The sequence below is a fragment of the Portunus trituberculatus genome, chromosome 46, assembly GCF_017591435.1.
Source record: "Portunus trituberculatus isolate SZX2019 chromosome 46, ASM1759143v1, whole genome shotgun sequence".
Classification (NCBI taxonomy): domain Eukaryota; kingdom Metazoa; phylum Arthropoda; class Malacostraca; order Decapoda; family Portunidae; genus Portunus; species Portunus trituberculatus.
Window position 1 is genome coordinate 14,149,034 of NC_059300.1, and position 18,955 is coordinate 14,167,988.

At 37.6% G+C, this 18,955-nt stretch overlaps 1 protein-coding gene across 4 annotated transcripts in view; it reads left to right on the forward strand.

Moving 5' to 3' along the window:
- The window catches only part of LOC123520104 (N-acetylgalactosaminyltransferase 6-like), a 39,098-nt gene that overhangs the window by 6,201 nt on the left and 13,942 nt on the right, over window positions 1–18,955 (forward strand). For 2 of the 4 annotated variants that reach the window (XM_045282023.1, XM_045282024.1), the window contains exons 3-10: window positions 3,573–3,792; window positions 4,926–5,092; window positions 6,618–6,806; window positions 7,921–8,098; window positions 10,755–10,872; window positions 14,050–14,160; window positions 14,489–14,710; window positions 18,461–18,703. In XM_045282023.1, the coding sequence (XP_045137958.1) occupies window positions 3,573–3,792; window positions 4,926–5,092; window positions 6,618–6,806; window positions 7,921–8,098; window positions 10,755–10,872; window positions 14,050–14,160; window positions 14,489–14,710; window positions 18,461–18,703 (1,448 nt within the window). The remainder of the gene's footprint in view (window positions 1–3,572; window positions 3,793–4,925; window positions 5,093–6,617; window positions 6,807–7,920; window positions 8,099–10,754; window positions 10,873–14,049; window positions 14,161–14,488; window positions 14,711–18,460; window positions 18,704–18,955) is intronic. The other 2 variants (XM_045282025.1, XM_045282026.1) reach the window with 2 other exon arrangements.

An 18,955-nucleotide genomic window follows, 5' to 3' on the forward strand; every position in this document is an offset into this window, starting at 1 on the left:
TTCCTCATTTACCCATGCCTCTGTGACACATACAACATCTAAGTCCTCCTCAACTATATAACTAGATAACTCGTCCTTCTTGTTCCTAAGACTCCTGGCATTTACATAAAAACATTTAAGTCCTGCTACCTTCCTAGATGCTGTCTCCTTATTTGGAATCCTAATCTTATTCTCTCCTATTTGCACCTGGAAATCTTTCCTAATCTTTTCACTATCTCTGTTTATCCTATCTAATTTATGTCTAACATCTTTCTTCTGGAATGCATTTGCTACCTCACCCCCTACACTCCATCCCAACTCCCCCCTCCAGACATCCACTCAGCACATCCACACCCTTCCTACTCAGATGCACACCATCCCTAGCATACAAATCTCTTCGCCCATAGAACCTATCCCATACATCCACAAAGCTGACACCCACATCCTTACACATCACTTTTACCCGATCATTCACACCAATGGCCCTGGACAACCATTCCCTGCTAACACACGAGGCAAGATTCCTGACACTACACACCTCCTACCACTCTCCCTTATCTTGCCTAACATTTCCCGAAATCTTGCCACTAACTCCTCCGACCCACCTGCTCTGACATCGTTCCCACCTACGTGCAAAACTACTACACCCTCCCTCTCCATCCCCCCCAAAAACAATGACCTCTATATATGACAAATTTTTGTCATTTTTGTTATATCCCCCTTAATTGTTTATTATGATGAAGGTTTACAGTACAGTCTTTCCTTCTCAGGAAACATTTAGTAAAACATTAACAAGAAAAGTTTGGTAAAGTAAAGAATGGAAACATCCTGAGCTTTCTATGAGGCAGTAATGACTGAATTGATAGTTGCATGTAACAGTTAAAATATGATGTAATATGCAATATGTGCAGGTAGAATTACCACATGTGTGCATGAAGGAACTACAATATTAAAGTAAAATGGAATTATAAAACTAAAAGAATACAATAACCTTAATACCTGCCCTCCATTAAGGGGGCATCGCCAATTTTACTCTTGTGCGGAACATAAGAATGTGATCTACTGCTTTGATTAGCTTATGGATAAATCCCTTATATAATGAAATATAATTCATGTTGAGTATATTATGCAAATTGCTTTGAGAGCAACAAATATTTATGCAAATTTTATGCATTACTTTTGTTTCCTTTCTCTGTCAAGTCATTTTGTTTGAGTGTTTTGTTCTCTGTTTTTTGAGGGAGTAACTATTGTAGAATAATTTATAATGAATAATTTTTTGCTAAGTACTCTCCATCTTAGTGTAAATATTACTTGCTTACAAGTTCTCTGACAACCCAGTGATTTAAAGAGAAAAAATAGTAGAAAATGTTTGAAACTAAATATATTTATTTCAGTCACTAGAAAAAATAGAAACAAATTTCTTCTTTACAACAAAACAGAGATCACTAGTTTTGTTTAAAACTAACAAAGTAGTAGGCTTCTGAATAAAAAAAAAAAAATTTCAGGAGGTCTTTAAACTTTAAAGATCCCACGGTCATCCTCTAAACACATACTGTTGGGTAATCTTGGTCTAAATACTTTTTCCTTCATCTTCACCACTACCTCGTGTTTACTGTCATGCTTCTAGATGTGAGATAGTGATACTGTTGGTGTGAATCCAAGGATGTCACCTGTATGTAGCTAATCTATATAGTCAATTTTTTGTAATATTAGTTTCCCAGAGAGTAGATTTGCTTATTAGCATTCTTGTACTTGTACTAAATGCTTTATTATGGAATGGAGAACAATGTGGTAATCCAAAAGGCCATTTTAGGGAAGTCCAGGGACCGTAGGTGGGTAGATAGTGTATATCACTATTGAGCAATTCACTGAACCTGTCACTAGTGAGGTCCACAGACCAGTGACTCGCAGGTGACAACATTCTGATGGCTCAGGCCACTGAGTTAGGCTGCTAAATGTTACAAGAAAATGATTATTCACTTCCAGTATAAAAAAGATACATAGATTCTAATTCAGTGACCGACAAAAAAGCATTACCTGTATTACCAATGATCGCAATATTTTTATCTATTTTCCTAATGAAAACCAATTTAGAAAAAAAAATTTCACAGCAAAATTTTGAGACAGTGTTGCCAACTCCATATTCATATTTTAGAAAGAGAAAAATATTTTTCCATAAATTTTCTGAAAAAATATTAAATCTATGGTGACGCCCCCTTAATTTCTTAGAGAACAGGGTTACAGACAAAATAGAGGTTGGTTGCATTATGACATTGTAAAGGCAAAAAAGTTCATTGGAATGCAAAAGGGAAAAAGAAGTAGATAGTGTGGCTGTTTGGACAGCTGGTTATGGAATAAATAAAGTGGAATGTGCTATTCTTAGGTAAAGAAGACTATGGGAATATGATTGTACATGAGGTGGCTGGATGAGAATGCGGGCTCTTATGAATTTTTTGTGTGCTTACATGATGGAAATATGTGATCATAAATGAAAATAAAAAGTAAATTGATAAAGATATCTTTGTGATTCTTAGAACTAATAAGGTATGGTTTCATGTTTCAGTGGGAGAAGGGTTTTTCTCTATTTTTTTGTAATGATTGCTATTGCTTTTGTATCAAATGAACTCACTGCTATTAACAGACCTACTCTTTTATGCTTTTTCAGTTGACTAAGCACAGTGAAACTCATTAAAAAGCAGTGCATAATTTTCGGGTTTTACTTATTTATTTCTATCATGACTTTTGTTTTAAGTAACAATTTCACATTCCACATAACCTCTCCTCCTTTTGAAAACTTCCCTGCATCTTCCCAGTGACAGTGAGCACATTGCAACATGATGGCAGTGAGTGTGTGTGACCAGCTGGCAGGACTGTGAGAATGTTAAGTGGCAAACACTTGCTGCTACATGGCAATGCACAAGATCTCATTATTGCCTTCAACAACAAACAATCAAACAACAACAGTCAATTTTTATTATACTTCCATAAAGAAATGTGTGACTTCTTATCAAGTAACACCACCCTTATGCCCTTCATAGTATTGTACTGTACAGTGCATGTAAATATGCACACATATTTGTATATACTGTAACTTTAATAAACCATTTATTATCATTATCATTATTATTATTATTATTTTTTTTTTTTTATTATTTTTTTATTAATTATTGTTATTATGCTGAGTACTAATTTGTAAAACTATATTAGCGTTTTTTACTTGTACACATCTTAGACCTCACAAGAAATTTGTATATGCAAATGTATGTTGCACAAAGCTGTGGAGGAAGTAAGGATGAAGGATGATGGTACTTAATGAGAAAACACATTTCTCAAAGCAAGCGTAATTGACAGACTATTATTATTAATCAGAGCAATAGGCAAGAACTGTGTAGCCATACTGTAGTGAATTTTTCTCTTGCAGTTTTTTTTTTTTTTCTTTTATTGATTAATTAATTTTTTTTCTATTATTTTTTTTATAGATACATTAACAAAAATAATAGGCATGCTTGTTGACAACACAAGATTCACTGCCTTCATACCAAGATGCACTAACTGTATATGAAAAGGATCTGAATACCTTCCTCCTTCCCCAGTGCCAATGCATGATCCAGAGGGCAGCAAGGACTGGAATGACTATGCACTAATAGCAGCAGAGGCAAAGCAGACAGGGCCTGGAGAGCAAGGACAAGCTTATATTCTCCCACCCAACCTAGCAGCTGAAAGGGATCAGCTGTACAGGGTCAATGGATTCAATGCTCGTGCCTCTGATGACATTGCTCTGAATCGTTCACTGCAAGATCTGCGTCATCCAAAGTGAGTTGGAGGAGAGAGTGCAGAATTGTATATAAAGCAATGTAAATAAGTGGAATTCCCAAGCAAGAAAATAATTACTGTAGATATATAAGACAAAAGATAAAGATTAGGTGCATGGAAAGAAGAAAAGATGCTAGTTTGAGTTAAGTTGTCAACATTTATTAGATGGAGGATATATAAGAATATGTTATGAAAGAGGAGAACTGCCTATTTGTTTGTCTAGTTGAAACATCAGGAAAAAATGTGTTAGTACTGCCCCAATTCCATGTTTTGGCTTTTAATTCCTGAACAGTTCTTTGTGGACTATTCCAGCATCCATGTTATTCTATATGTCTATTTCTATGGAAACTCATGGAGAAGAGCTGTTGTAATTATTCTCTTAATGGAATGTTGAAAAGTGCTTTGGCATGAAAGACTTGTAGACAGTCCTTGAACTAATGTGTATTATGGTGGCATGAGAGTTCAAGTTAATCTGTAATTGTAATGGACTTATTCTCATATTCCAAAACTTTTGTAGATGAATTTACAGATTCATGTTAGGTAGGCAAGCTGCTCTAGAGTTATTAGCAGTATAAACAAGCAAGCACCTATTTGTGGTTATTTGATGCTTTCCTTATAGAAGTGAGATATGTGATGAAAAAAAGAAACTGGCTGAAATTGGGAATATCTCTTGAGTTGAGGCAACACTTTTGCTGCTTTACTGAACTAGGATACTCCAGCCTCTGGGATGCTCTCTGCTGCCAATCACTTTATCCATTTGTCACTTGCTTTACTAGTATATTTTTAATGACTAGAGTGATTGTTTGAATTACAAGTTTTGTGTATAAGTTAGGAATGTGTAGTTCAGTTGTGTTTTTGTCATAGCTAATGCACTTGAAGATTGAAAGAGAAAGAAAGAGCCAAAGACTGGTATTACCATTCACCTTTGTAAAATGAAATAATAATTACTTTTCCCTAATAACCCAATCTTCACCTTTTTTTTCTCACAGTAAGCCTACTGCCTTACCTCACAAAATCCATGTTTGCCTGATTTTCACTCTTGCTTTGATAATTACAGCAACCTACAACAAGACACTCCTGCCAAGAATATGCAGTCATATTCAATTTTCATTGAATGTGGTTTTCCTGTGCAGATGCCGAGATAAGAAATATTTGACCAAGTTGCCTCGTGCTTCTGTGATTGTACCCTTTCACAATGAGCACTGGTCAACACTCCTACGTACTGCTGTCTCTGCCATCAACCGTGCTCCTGAAAGCCTACTGCTGGAGGTGATCCTGGTAGATGATGCCAGTACTAAAGGTAAAGACTTCATGGGACTCAGCTGTTCTAACCTTGTTAATAGTCCCTCCCTATTCATATGTACTTGTAGCCTCTTTAGCCTTTGGCTAGCACAGTGGCAACATGCTGGCCTAGCTTTTTATTTTATTTATTATTTTTTATTATTATTTTTTTTTAATATATATGTAGGAGCTGCCTAGGGCAGCAAAATATAAAAAAAGGGGAAAAAAAAAGAGGGCCACTTGAATGCTGGTTCTCTACAAGATGAGTAAAAGGTTAGCCAAAATTAGGGAGCAAATTGCTAAGGTCGGCAGATTGAATCTCGCTCGGGCTGGCGAGTTTCTGCTGCTTACTGAGAGGTTACTGTTGTGGTTTGGACACCACAGTAGGAGGTTGGGTTCACCTGGCTGACATTCCAGAGAACATCAGATGTGATGGATACTGGAACTGAAACAATCAGTGAAAAAAAGGCTGATTACAGTATTAGTTCATTAATTACTCCTAATCATAGATGCTCATTGCTTTTGCTTAGATGTCACAAAAATATTACTGCTAATGGAGATGATTAAAGTAACTACCTTAAATACAGACTTTTGTGTTTACAATAACTCATCCTCATTGGTGGTGTGCCTCCTTTGTTTTGTGGCACTATGAGAGCAATGGGTCTGCACATGTAGGAGGGAGGGGCAGATGGGAAACAGCAACATTGCCATTTTGGAAAGGGTTCCAATATGGACCTATTCATCTTCCCTTTTATATATTTTAGTGACTAATCGAGTGATTTACTTAGATATTATAGTACCAAATCATTTATGATTTATCAGAAAATATATATTTTATCAGATATGGATGAAGAAATTCTACTTAAATAAATCTTCTTATAGTTTTATTATGATTTTAACTCCATGACGTCATCTGGTTTTGATTGATGGTCAATGGTCATTTCCCTGTCTCATATCCTGCTGTGTTGATTATTGCAGTGATCTTTATCCCTGATTGCTTTTTCCAGCAGGAGTGTTCTCCTAACTATCATCTTATTGTGAAGGACATCTTTTTTTGTGAGCTCCACCATTAGTCCCATGACTGTACAAATGAGGTTTGAATGTTTACCAACTGATTCAAGTCAAGGAAGGTGTAACTCAGGCAAAACAATCTAGTGGTATGATGACAAGCAACAGCTTTACTGGGAAGAGCAGTGTGATGAAACCAGTGACATAGACAAGGTTAAAATTGGATACCAGGCGACCAAACAAATTATTTACATTGTGTTCATGTATGTGTTATTTACTATCACTACATATATTATTACACATTACACAATATGTATTGTAACCTCAATGTATTTAAGATGTTTCAGTTATAAAATTTTTCCTATGCATTTGTCAACCAGGGTTAGCTACCAGCCTAGCTCACAAGCATCCCCAAGGAAGGGAAAGGGAATGGATTCATTTATGTCCCTGTTGAAGGGAAGGGGAAGAACAAGGTGGTAGTGTTGATTGATAGTACAGCTGTGATGCTCTTAAACACTGGTCTTTCTCTTCATCAGGGTTCCTGAAGAACAGACTTGATGATTATGTGCGTGCCAACCTTCCTAAGGTGCGAGTGCTGCGCCTGGGCCAGCGCTCAGGGCTGATTCGTGCACGGCTGGCAGGGGCAAGAGCAGCACAGGGTGAAGTGCTCATTTTCCTTGATTCACACACAGAGTGTACCACCAACTGGCTTCCACCACTGCTGGGTGAGGTGGAGAGAAGCCCTACACACTTATAATCTAAACTGGAAACCTGGAAATTCACTTTCTTCTCCAGCTAAAACATCTTCTATCAAGTTAGACGTTCTGAGTTGTCTCTGCCAGTTTTCCTCACACCCAAATTGTTAACTTTATACAGCGGCCTTGTCTTTCCATGTATGGAGTATGATTGACGTGTGGGAGGGTTCCACTCGTACAACTCTTTTAGGCTTAATGGAATAAAAAATGGAATATAAAACTTTTCCTCTCTAACTGTCTTCAGCTTCTCTTACATCACTGTAATGTTGCATCTCTTGCTATCTTCTACTGCTATTTTCATTCCAACTGTTCTGATCTTGCTAACTATGTGCATTCCCTACACAAGATTTTCTTCTTTCTGTCACCCTTATTCTGTCCACCTCTCTAATGCAAGAGTTAACCAGTATTCTCAGTCATTCATCCCTTTCTCTAGTAAACTCTGGAATTCCAAGTCTGCTTCTGTACTTCCATCTTTGTGTGACTTGAACTTTCTCAAGAGGGAAGATTCAAGACATTTATCCTCTAGTTTTGATTAATGCTTTTGACCTTTTAACTTAATAAGGACCAACATTTCATTAGACCCCTTTTCATATAGGTATTTTTGTTGCCCTTGGTCAGTAGTCCTAAAAAAAGTAATATATGTATTATGATTATGTAGGATTAAGCTAAAACTGAGGGATGTATTTTATGAAACTGAGAAGATTAAGCATTGTACAGAATAGAAGCTAGTGAATTTTCATAACCAATAAATAAAATGAGGTCTTGATGGATTATCAGTATTAGAACTTAAGGCTCAATTAAAGATAACTAGTTAAAAACTTCCTATTCTGTTATCATTATTGTTTTCCTCCTCTTCATCCACTTCCTCCTTGTCTTCTCTTCTTTTTTATCTATCCTCAGTTCTTTAATAATTATCAATTTCCTCTTCATTTTTTCTCTCATTACTGTCCTTGTAGTGGAAGGATAGTGTCTATGTATTGATAAATTCTCTTTCACTCTAGCTATCTCATTTCTCTCACTTCTTTTTGAGCCTACCCATGAAATACCTGCCACTCATCTCTCTTCTTAACCTCACGTCCCACAGAGCCTATTACCAAGGACTACCGTACATGTGTCTGCCCCTTCATTGATGTCATTGATTATGAGACATTTGCATATCGGGCACAGGACGAGGGAGCACGAGGGGCATTTGATTGGGAGCTCTTCTACAAGCGTCTGCCTCTGTTACCAGAGGATGTGGAGAACATGCCTGAACCTTTTAGGTGTGGTTGGTGTCTTTAAGCTTATGCCCTTGTTTACTATGTATTATCTTATTAACCTCTTTTTTCATTTATTTATTTACTTATTTATTTATTCATTATTATTATTATTATTATTATTATTATTATTTTATTTATTTATTTTCATATAATTGATTGATTGATTCATTCATTTAATTATTGTTATCATTTTTATCTATTTAGTTATTTTTTTATTATGTATTTACTTATTTATTTTTATTCATTTATTATTTATTTATTTATTTTATTTTATTTATTTATTTATTTATTTTTATTTATTTATTTATTTATTTTTATTTATTTATTATTATTATTATTATTATTTTTTTTTTTTGTGTGTGTGTGTGTGTGTGTGTGTGTGTGTGTGTGTGTGTGTGTGTGTTTTCCTAGTTGTATTGTACAGGATTTGAGTGGGGCTCAGTGTCCTGTCTCCATATCTCCATTTATCTAGTTTTTCTTTAAAGTTATGCACACTATTTGCTGTAACAATTCCATTATCCAATGCATTCCATTTTTCTACTGTTCTGTGTGGAAAGCTGTATTTTCCAATATCCTTCACACACTGCCTCATCCTGATCTTTTCATCTCCTCTTGTCCTTCCATCTTCTTCTGTCAACAGCACCAGGTCAGAATTCTTTGTCTACCTTTTCAATATCATTTACTATCTTAAACATTGTTATTAGGTCCCCATGTTCTCTTCTATCTTGTAAGGTTGGCAGTTTCATTTCCTTCAGTCACTCTTCGTGTGTGAGGTCCTTTAATTCCGACACCATCTTTGTAGCAATCTTCTGTATCCTTTTTAGTGCTCAGAGACCATACCACTGCTATATATTCCAGCCTTGGGTGTATCAATGATTTTTTTCATCATATCTTTATCTATGTAATGAAAAGCCACGCTTATATTAGTCAAGATTTTATATGATAGTCCATATATCTTGCTTATATGTTTATCAGGGCTCAGATTTTCTTGTGTGATCACTCCAAGATCTTTTTCCTCTTTAGTCTTCATTATTTGTTCCTCTCCCATCAAATAGTTCCATATCGGTCTTCTCTTACTTTTTCCTAGTTCAATTATTTGACATTTCTTGGCATTAAACTCCAGTTTCCACTTCCTGCTCCACTTATAAATGTGTTTAAATCTTCCTGCAACAGCAGACAGTTCTCACTCGTTTTGATAACTTTTAGCAAATTTGCATCATCCGCAAATAAATTCATATAACCCATATCCCAATGTGAATGTCGTTTACATAAACCTGAAACATAATCGGGGCTAACATTGACCCTTGTGGCACTCCGCTAGTTACTTTACCCCAAGATGAGTATGTACCTCTGATCACAGTTCTCATTTCCCCATCCTTCAAATAATGTCTTGTCCATTCGAGCAAGGTTCCTCACAGTCCTCCTACTTTCTCTAGTTTCCAAAGTAGTCTTCTGTGAGGGACTTTATCAAAAGCTGTTTTAATGTCCTGGTATACTGTGTCTACCCATCCATTTCTGTTTTCAAGTCCTGCAATAACTCAAGTATAAGCTTAATAAGTTTGATACACATGACCGTCCTGTCCTGAACCCAAATTGTCTGTTCTAGAAATTTAACCCTTTTTCTTTGATAATTATTTCACATAACTTCCCTACGACACTTGTAAGTGATACTGGTCTGTAGTTTAGTGGTTCAGTTGCCTTTCCTCCTTTAAATATCAGTATTATGTTGGCTCTCTTCCATTCTAGTGGAACTGTCCCTTCATTTATTGAACTTGTAATTATTTCCCAAATTGGATCCAGTAAATGCTCTTTACATTCTTTTAACACCCAGCCTGATACACTATCTGGCTCCATTCCTTTTCTGGCTTCCAACTTATCCAATAATCTTCCAATATCCTCTTTGTACACTGCAATCTCCTGTAATCCTATTAGGTTCTGTGAAATCATCATCTACAGTGAATACCGTTTTGAAGCTCTCATTCATTATTTCACACATTTCCTTCTCTGTTTGGTATGTCTTCCCTTCTTTGATTATTTTTTTCAATTGTTTCCTTATTTTTTGTTTTGCCGTTTATAAACTTATTGAAAAGTTTGGCTTCATCTTTGCTTTTATCCACTACATCTTTCTCAAAATTTCTTTCTTCCTCTCTTCTTACTCTAATATATTAATTTCTAGCATCCTTGTACTGCCATCTATTATAGTCATTTCCCTGCTTTAAGAATTTCTTCCACGCTTTATCTTTTGCCTTTTTTGCTTGTATGTATCTAGCATTGTACCAAGCATGTATTTTTTCTGAACTCTATAAACAGGAACAAACTTTTTTACTCCATTGTATTTCTGTAAGAATATATCATATTACCCTTGTACAGTCTTTCTGTACATAATATTACTCCACTCAATATCAGCAAAATATATCCTTAATTTTTCAAAATCCGCTCTTGCATAACTTAATCTCTCTCCTTTATAGTCTTCTCTGTAACTTATCTTCCTCCTGAAGTTGTATGTGTGTGTGTGTAAAAACCTCTTGGTCAACTAAACTTATTCACATGGCTTGAGGCACAGCTCTTTCATATTCCTGATGCAGGATATACAGTCTTTTTCTTTGTCTTTTGATCAGCAAGTACTACACAAGAAAATCATGATATTTCATGTCTACAGGAGTCCAGTGATGGCTGGAGGATTATTTGCCATCAGTAGCAAGTTTTTCTGGGAGTTAGGTGGCTATGACCCAGGGCTGGACATCTGGGGTGGAGAGCAGTATGAGCTTTCCTTCAAGGTAAGGCACAACACTATCTCTACCATTTTTTTTATGATAGCTATGGTTTTTTCCACTGTATTAAATAGACTGGAAGAAACAGTAAGAGAAAATAGATATGCAGATAATGATCATACAGGTGTGTTGATAACCATATTAGTGGTACACCTCACTTGCCCAATATACTATAAGCCATCAGCTGAGCCATTTTATTTAATACACAAGAAGTTAAACTTTAAAGATTTTCATGATTTAATAAAAGATGCTTGGAAAAATGTAATGGCTTGAATTGCTGCCCTTATCACTAACATTCATGGAGGTATGTTAGGGGTTCTCAACCTAGCAAAGGGATCGCAAACGTGCTAGAAGTTCCTCAGGATGATGTTGATTTCAACTCGTCAATTAGAGTTTCTTGTGCTTGTACATATAAATTGCTCTTGCTTCAAAGCAGAAAAAAATCACAGCGGTCCAGTGTCATCCAATGACATTATATGCATGCCTGTTAATGCATGTCCTTATGTGAATGTGTAAGTGTGATTGTACTAGCAAGTACAGGCAACCCCCGCTTAACGAAGGTTCACACAACGAAATTTTGCTACAACGAAGGTTTCTTTTTACTACCATCTGTTTGTTTAACGAACATCAAACTCGCTTTAATGAAATTTTATCCAAGTTTGAAAGCCCCGCCGTATCATGCAAGTCGACAGGCTTTTGAATACACCAGCGCCTCTCGTGGACAAAATGCGCACCACTCACTCCTAGTTCAAAACAATAACAGCGTCAGCAGCAGCTCGTCTTCCCTCGCTCTACATGCCACCAAAACGCCCTGCAATGTCACCTAGCGTTGCTAAGAAGACTAGGAAGTCTCTTACTCTCGAAGTGAAGCTGGATATTATTCAGAGACACGAGGCGAGAAAACTAATATCATTGCTTCCCACCATGGCTTGACTCCATCTACTGTCTACCATTTTCAAGTCAGCAGACTCATATCTTCCTTGCAAGCTAAAAGAACCACCTGAATTCGTGACTCTACAATGGATAAAATGGAAAGCCTTGTGGAAATGTGGTACATAAGTTTTATATGCGGTACAATGATGCACCCTTTGTTTACATTCCACAGGTTGCCAGCTAGCATATTTCCCGCTCCACTCTCCCTCTCTTCATAAGTTTAAGATCATCAACATTATAAAGTTACATACATACATACATTAGTGTACATTATAATGACTCAGTCTTAAATTAAACTGCTTAAATGTTTAACTTCATAATTTTTACTTTCATCAAACCATTCACCATACTATGATGCCTTCTCGCTTTGTTTACTCTCAATGGAAGCTTAGGTCAGGGGTTAAACTTGTTGTAATTGGTTCGCTTAACGAAGGTTTTTTTAGGAACGTAACCCCTTCGTTAAGCGGGGGTGGGGTTGCCTGTATATGTGTCTACATGCGAGTTTATACATAGTATGTATGTATGCTTGAGTGAGTTTCTGTGAGTTATAGTTTGATCAATACTGTGATTTAGTTTACCAGTAAAAAATTACAGAATTATTGAATATTTTTTAGCTTTGATAGTTGTGCAAAACTATGTACAGTAATACTCCGCTTAACGAACATCGTCTAACGAATTTCCGGTTTAACGTGCTATATAAAATTAGACCAAAAGTCCGCATAATGTACAACCACATCCGTTTTAGCGAATTTTCTGGGTTTGAATTTGCCGGGTGAGGGACCGAACGCTGCAGCTTCACTGTGATTGTCTGGCTCCCCGCCTGTCTCTAGCGCTCCTGGAGCTGGATCCAAGATTTTTTAACAACCTCAGAGCAACCTCTTGCTGTGAAATGGCTTCCATGAACACTTGGAGGGACGGTGATGAGGTTGCTCTGAGGTTGCTGGGAACACCACCTTTAGAGGTGGTGTTACTGTCTTATATATGCATTTATGTTCACAAAACAACATTTCTATTATCTTTTTACAAACCTTGCCCCCAAGAATGGATTGTTTTGTAATGCATAAAGTGAAATCTTACATGAAATACCAAAAAATAAAGCAGAGATGATGAGATCGGCCACAGTATTTCATTAGTAATTCACTATCACTCACTGCCATGGAGTCCAGGTTATCCTCATGGTATGAGCGTATATGAATACTAAGATATGATATCCATTATAGCAGGCAATAGAGGAGTGGAAACAAATGTAATATCGTGGTGAAAGAAAACACGCCAAGCTAAAAAGGTCACAAGAAGAAGAAGAAGCGGCCAAGTCGCTGGAGTCTCCGCCGTCTGTGGCCGATCTCACCATCTCCGCTTTATTTTTTTGTATTTCATGTAAGATTACACTTTATGCATTACAGAACAATCTTTTTGGGGGCAAGGTTTGTAGAAAGCTAATTTTTTTTTTTTTTTTTTTTTTTTTTACCCCTGTGGTATGTTGGAGACCAGCCCAGAACGCATCCCCGCTATTTCCATTACTTCCTATGGGAAAATTACGTCCGCTTAACGAATTTCCGCTCTACGAACAGCTTTGACACCCCCTATCCTGTTCGTTAAATGGAGTATTACTGTATGTTGATAATATTGCAAGAATAATTATCCTCTTTTGGGAGTTAAGATTTCATCAAATTAGTTTGCCAATAAATAATTACATAAAGATTTTTTAAAGGACCTTTTCTTTCTCCCTCCTTAACGAAAATAAAGTGCAAATTAAGCTGCTGATAATATGGGGTCACGTAGGTTTCAAACTTTTGGATAAGGGAAAACATTTGGAATCACTGATCTATGCTAATGGGAGGTGGTTTAATCCCTCTGAAAATTCTCTCTCTCTCTCTCTCTCTCTCTCTCTCTCTCTCTCTCTCTCTCTCTCTCTCTCTCTCTCTCTCAAGATAACATTTGAGAGAGTAAAATAATTAAAGGGAACTTCTAAGAAATTATGAATTTTACTGTTCAAGAAAAATATATACAAACCATTCCTGATTGTTAATATTTGTCCCTAGTTCATTAGTTTGTATGCTATTTTTCCATTGCAATTGATAGTATTGCTTGTTAATAGTACTAGATTTACTCTTACCATTTACTTGAAAGTAGTTACTCAAATAAGGTCAGACTATCATGGTGCTGAGGCCATTACTGTACTATTTTCAATACCAATAACAACCTTGGAATCTTGGGGATGTGGACTTTTTCTCTGCTTGACCTTTCCAGATATGGCAGTGTGGTGGTACCTTGGTGGACTCGCCTTGTTCTCGCATTGGACACATCTATCGCAAGTTTGCTCCCTTCCCCAACCCGGGTGTGGGAAACTTTGTAGGCAGGGTGAGACTACCAGAAGAGGCATGCCAGGAAAGAGGGGGGAATGAGAGAAGAGAGAGACAATAAATAAGGGATAAGGGGAAAGAATAGGACAATGAAATATTGGAGGAAGATCAGTAAATTTTTATTTGTATTTTCTATTTTATGTTGAGTGCTCAATATTTTTTGTTTCAATATTGTTTTTTTTTTATCCTAGATAAACCTACCATGCAATTTGGAATATACAAACAAAATTTTTAAAGATTACATTAGTAGAATTTGCAGAGATCAATAATGTCAAATTTACCAACACATCTTTCTAATTAAGGCAATGAGAACATGTACTCTACAGAATTACCGCCGTGTGGCTGAAGTGTGGATGGATGAGTATGCAGAGTACCTATACAAACGCCGTCCATCCTACCGTAGCATTGATCCTGGGGACCTGACCCAGCAGAGGGCCATCCGTATGCAGTTAAAGTGCCAGTCCTTTAGCTGGTTCATGAAGGAAGTGGCCTTTGACCTCACCAAGGTGTATCCTCCCGTTGAACCTCCAGATTATGCTGCCGGCAAGGTCTGTATTTTTATGTGTGTATGTTTATCTGAGTTACTTTGAAGTGTCCCATCTCCATATCTGGAATGATTGATCTTTTTGTTCATTTAATTGGTGCACACTACTAAGATTACTTTTTTTCTCTTTCTTATTTAAGACCAGTCTATCAATGTCTAATTTAAAGAGATATATAGAGGTACAGTGGAACCTCAATTCACAAACTTAATTAATTCCTGGAAGCTGTTTACAAATCAAAATGTTAGTGAATCAAAACCACTTTCCCCATAGGAATCAATGTAAGATAAATTCATCCATTGCTGGATCCCAGGGCTGCGTTTGAGAGAACCACTCGGCACACATTCCATGCTCCCTGTAGCACGTATCCTCTATCTAACACTTAGTGATCCTTTCGGCTGGAAAAAACAAAGGATTGTTGTTGCTACAGTAGCAGCATCTAACCGATAGCAAGACAGCATACGCTGATCTTCCTGATGATATTTATCGTGCATCACTAGCTGTCCTGGGAGGTGAGGTACCTCTGTTCTGTAATCATCTGTGATAACAAATATGGTAGCCCAAACAAACATCTCGCAGAATCATATGATTCCCAAAACTTGTCATACCAACAAAGCATCTTGTAGATAAAAATTTTCTAAATTTTAAATTCAAAATAAAGTTCTAATTTTGTTTTCTTTGTGTAGATTGAACATTAGCATTACTTTCAAGATGCTTTGTTGATATGGCTTTCTTTATTTCTATTGTAATACAGTAATACCTCGAGATATGAACATACAATTTTTTTTATATACGACGAAAAAATTTAATATACTTTACGCCTCGAAATACGAAGATATTTCTAAGGTACGAATAGCCATTGGTAGGTGGCGCAGTGATCCCTCGACTTCTCGCGTCCACCTGAACATTCAATTCATGTTGTGTATCGTTGTTCATCCTTTATGCATGTATATGTCTGTGCTCCTCGGCCGTGTGTATTTTTTCTTAAGTTTTGTGAACTCAAGACCTCGTGATCATGGGTCCCAAAAGTAAAAATAAGGAGGCTGAAAAGAAGAAACTTAAGAAGAGTCTCGTAACAGATATGAAACACAAGATAATTGCAAAATATGAACGTGGTGTGCGTATCTGTGATTTGGCCCTGTGCGCTAACGATAGTAGTAACTATAAAGTCAAATCATTATTGGTGTATCATTCTGAGAACCCCGGGACCTTTAAAGCACATAAGGTGTTAAAAGAGAAACTCCAGTTCATGTGGCATGCCAATAGTAAGGCATGGGTAACTCACCAATTCCTCCTCCCTACTACAGTAAAGTCCCGGGTTATGTCGGTCTCGAGTTACGTCAAACTCGCACTTACGTCAGTCCACTATAAGGCAATTTAAGATTTAAAAAATTGAAAAGTTCTAAATCGTAAAGCGCGGGGTTTATTGTTATTGTTGGCCGCCAGGCGTCACTAATGGTTATCCACCACACCGCCCACCTCATGCTTGAATACAATAACACTCTCGTGCCTCAGTTCCACCACACCGTCGCCCCTGGCAAGAGTGTTCCTACATCTGCGTTTGCTGACTATCTTAGTATCTTGCTCAATGGCACCAAAAAGAAAACTCCTGAGTGATAGCAGTGATGCTAAGAAAAGGAAAACCATTATGCTACAAGAAAAAGTGGACATAATTAAAAGACATGAGAAGGAGGCAGCAGCTGTGTGTAAGGGAGTGAAGAAGAAAATGGGAAGCCCGTTACCATGACAACGGGGTGGTTGATGACCTTGAGGGCTCGCACCTATCACAACAATAACAACTCCGGAGCCTTCGCCTGGGCCACACGACACTCGCAGCTCACTTGCACCGTCTGCGCTTGTCTGCTGATCCCTATTGCCCTTTCCTATTGCATTTCCTGCTCCGCTGCCCACGCTTCTACTCCCACCGCACTGCACTACGCTCCCAGCTGTCCGCCCTGGGCGTCACAACATTCGACCTGCCTACCCTCCTGGCGGCCTCAGGCGTCCACCCTCTGGCAACATGCAGTCCTTCGTTCGGCCCTAATCAACAACAAAAACAAGCTTGTGTTTCATATTCCTACATACTTGTAAATAATATAACAATATAACCTTTTACTTATATAACGCTTCTACTCCTACCGCACTCCACAAAGCTCCCAGCTGTCCGCCCTGGGCGTCACAACATTCGACCTGCTCACCCTCCTGGCGGCCTCAGGCTGCCCCTCTCGGCAACCTGCAGTCCTTCGCGTTTGCGGCCCTAACCAATATATTCCTACATAGTTGTAAATAATATACCAATATAACAATATAACCTTTTACTTACCTGAATAACCATAAAAAATTATTGGTTGAAAACTCGATAATATGCTTTGAAAGTACAAAAACTCGAGTTACGTACAAAATCGACTTACGTCATGTTTCAGGAACGTAACTCTGACGTAACTCGGGACCTTACTGTACATATAGAAAGTTCTGTCACAGCGTCGGTAAGTACGAATGCATGTTTAACATGCATATCGCTCGCGCTAACTCGGCAAGTTTGGTGAAAAACACACAAAATAGCCTGTATTCACATATTGATTACACCTGGAAATTCAATAAATGAGTGTGTACAAATGGTGTTCTGTCCACAAACAACAACAACTCAATGCAATGCAAAAAAAACAGAAGTCTCTAGATGCTATGGTTACCAAAGTGTCACAGGTTGAATGAGGTGGTATCATCGGGTTACGTGGCCTTGTGTCCGATCAGGTTTAGGGGCCTTGGCCAGCGATAAAAAACGGGCCCCTTGTATCTCTCTCTCTCTCGCCTGTTTTGATACCACTCTCATTTAAAAGTTGTCTCCCCGCAACATGGCGAGAGGGCCGAGGTGTAGAAGTAAGGCACGTGGGAGAGGTGGCGGAATCGGACATTGTGAAATCACTGCCGCTCCCATCATCCATCGTGGGAGTTGGTGACACAGTGATGTATAGCATGTGTTTACTCCTGATGAATGTTGCCAGCTCACAAGCAAATCAAACGGGAAGAAAATAGCCAAAATATAGCCCAAAACGCTTGAATGTCTATTGACAAGCCCCAAGTTTTGCGTGATGAACGTCTATCGACGTGTCCCGAGTTTTCTGGGTTAAGTTGTTATTTTGGGCAATATAGTACATTTATATCATGCATGCAATAAACATTGTATTTATCTTATATTAAATCTATATTTAGTTGGTATTTAAAACATGTTAATTTTTTTTTGTTGGGGTAAATTTGTATCACTAGAAGGAATTAATTCTATTTCCATTAATTTCTATGGGAAAAATTTATTTGATATACGATTTTTTTTATATACAACGATTGTCACGGAACAAATTAAATTTGTATGTCGAAGTACCACTGTACTATCACAGTTTAGATTCTTATGAGGGCCAATTAATGCAAATAGAAAAACAGAACGAAACAGCACCACAAGGCACACTGTTTACGGTGTGGCGCCATGAGAATAACTGACACTCCATGCCACGCCATCTCGTGCCAAAGACATGAACTCTGTTCATGGACCAAGACAAAATTTGTTAAAAAATTTGGTTCATCAACGAATTTGTTGGTGCATTGGTGGTTTGTGAACTGATTCCACTGTAAAGGTAATGGTGCATGGTGTTGGTGCCCATTCTGTGAAAATGACCAAATTTAATGTTTATATAAAATTTCCTTTTCTCTTCACAGCAACACAGTTTCCCACTTTTGCTTTACACCAAGTCATTTCCATCTTAGGTTCAAAATGTGGCCAATCCTGGATTGTGTGTGGACTGTGGCTACAAACACCATGGGGAACGCTTTGGCTTGAAGGAATGTGGCTGGGGAGGGGAGCAGGAGATGCATCTCACCTGGCATCAAGACATTAGGCCAGGGCGGCGCTCAATCTGCTGGGATGTGTCTAGTGGTGACCCTCAAGCTCCAGTACTGCTCTATAATTGTCATGGCATGGGTGGTAACCAGCTATGGAAATATGATCCTGTGAGTGCCTCATTTGTCTTAAAAATTAGAAAAATAGAATTTTAAATTGCTTATCAGATTAACTTTTTCCATTGTGGATAGACATGGATCTCATTTCATTTATGGTGACTGCACTCGTATATATCTTCTATCTATCTATCTATCTAAGTATCTATCTATCTATCTATGTATCTATCTATCTATCTATCTATCTATCTATCTATCTATCTATGTATCTATCTATCTATCTATGTATCTATCTATCTATCTATC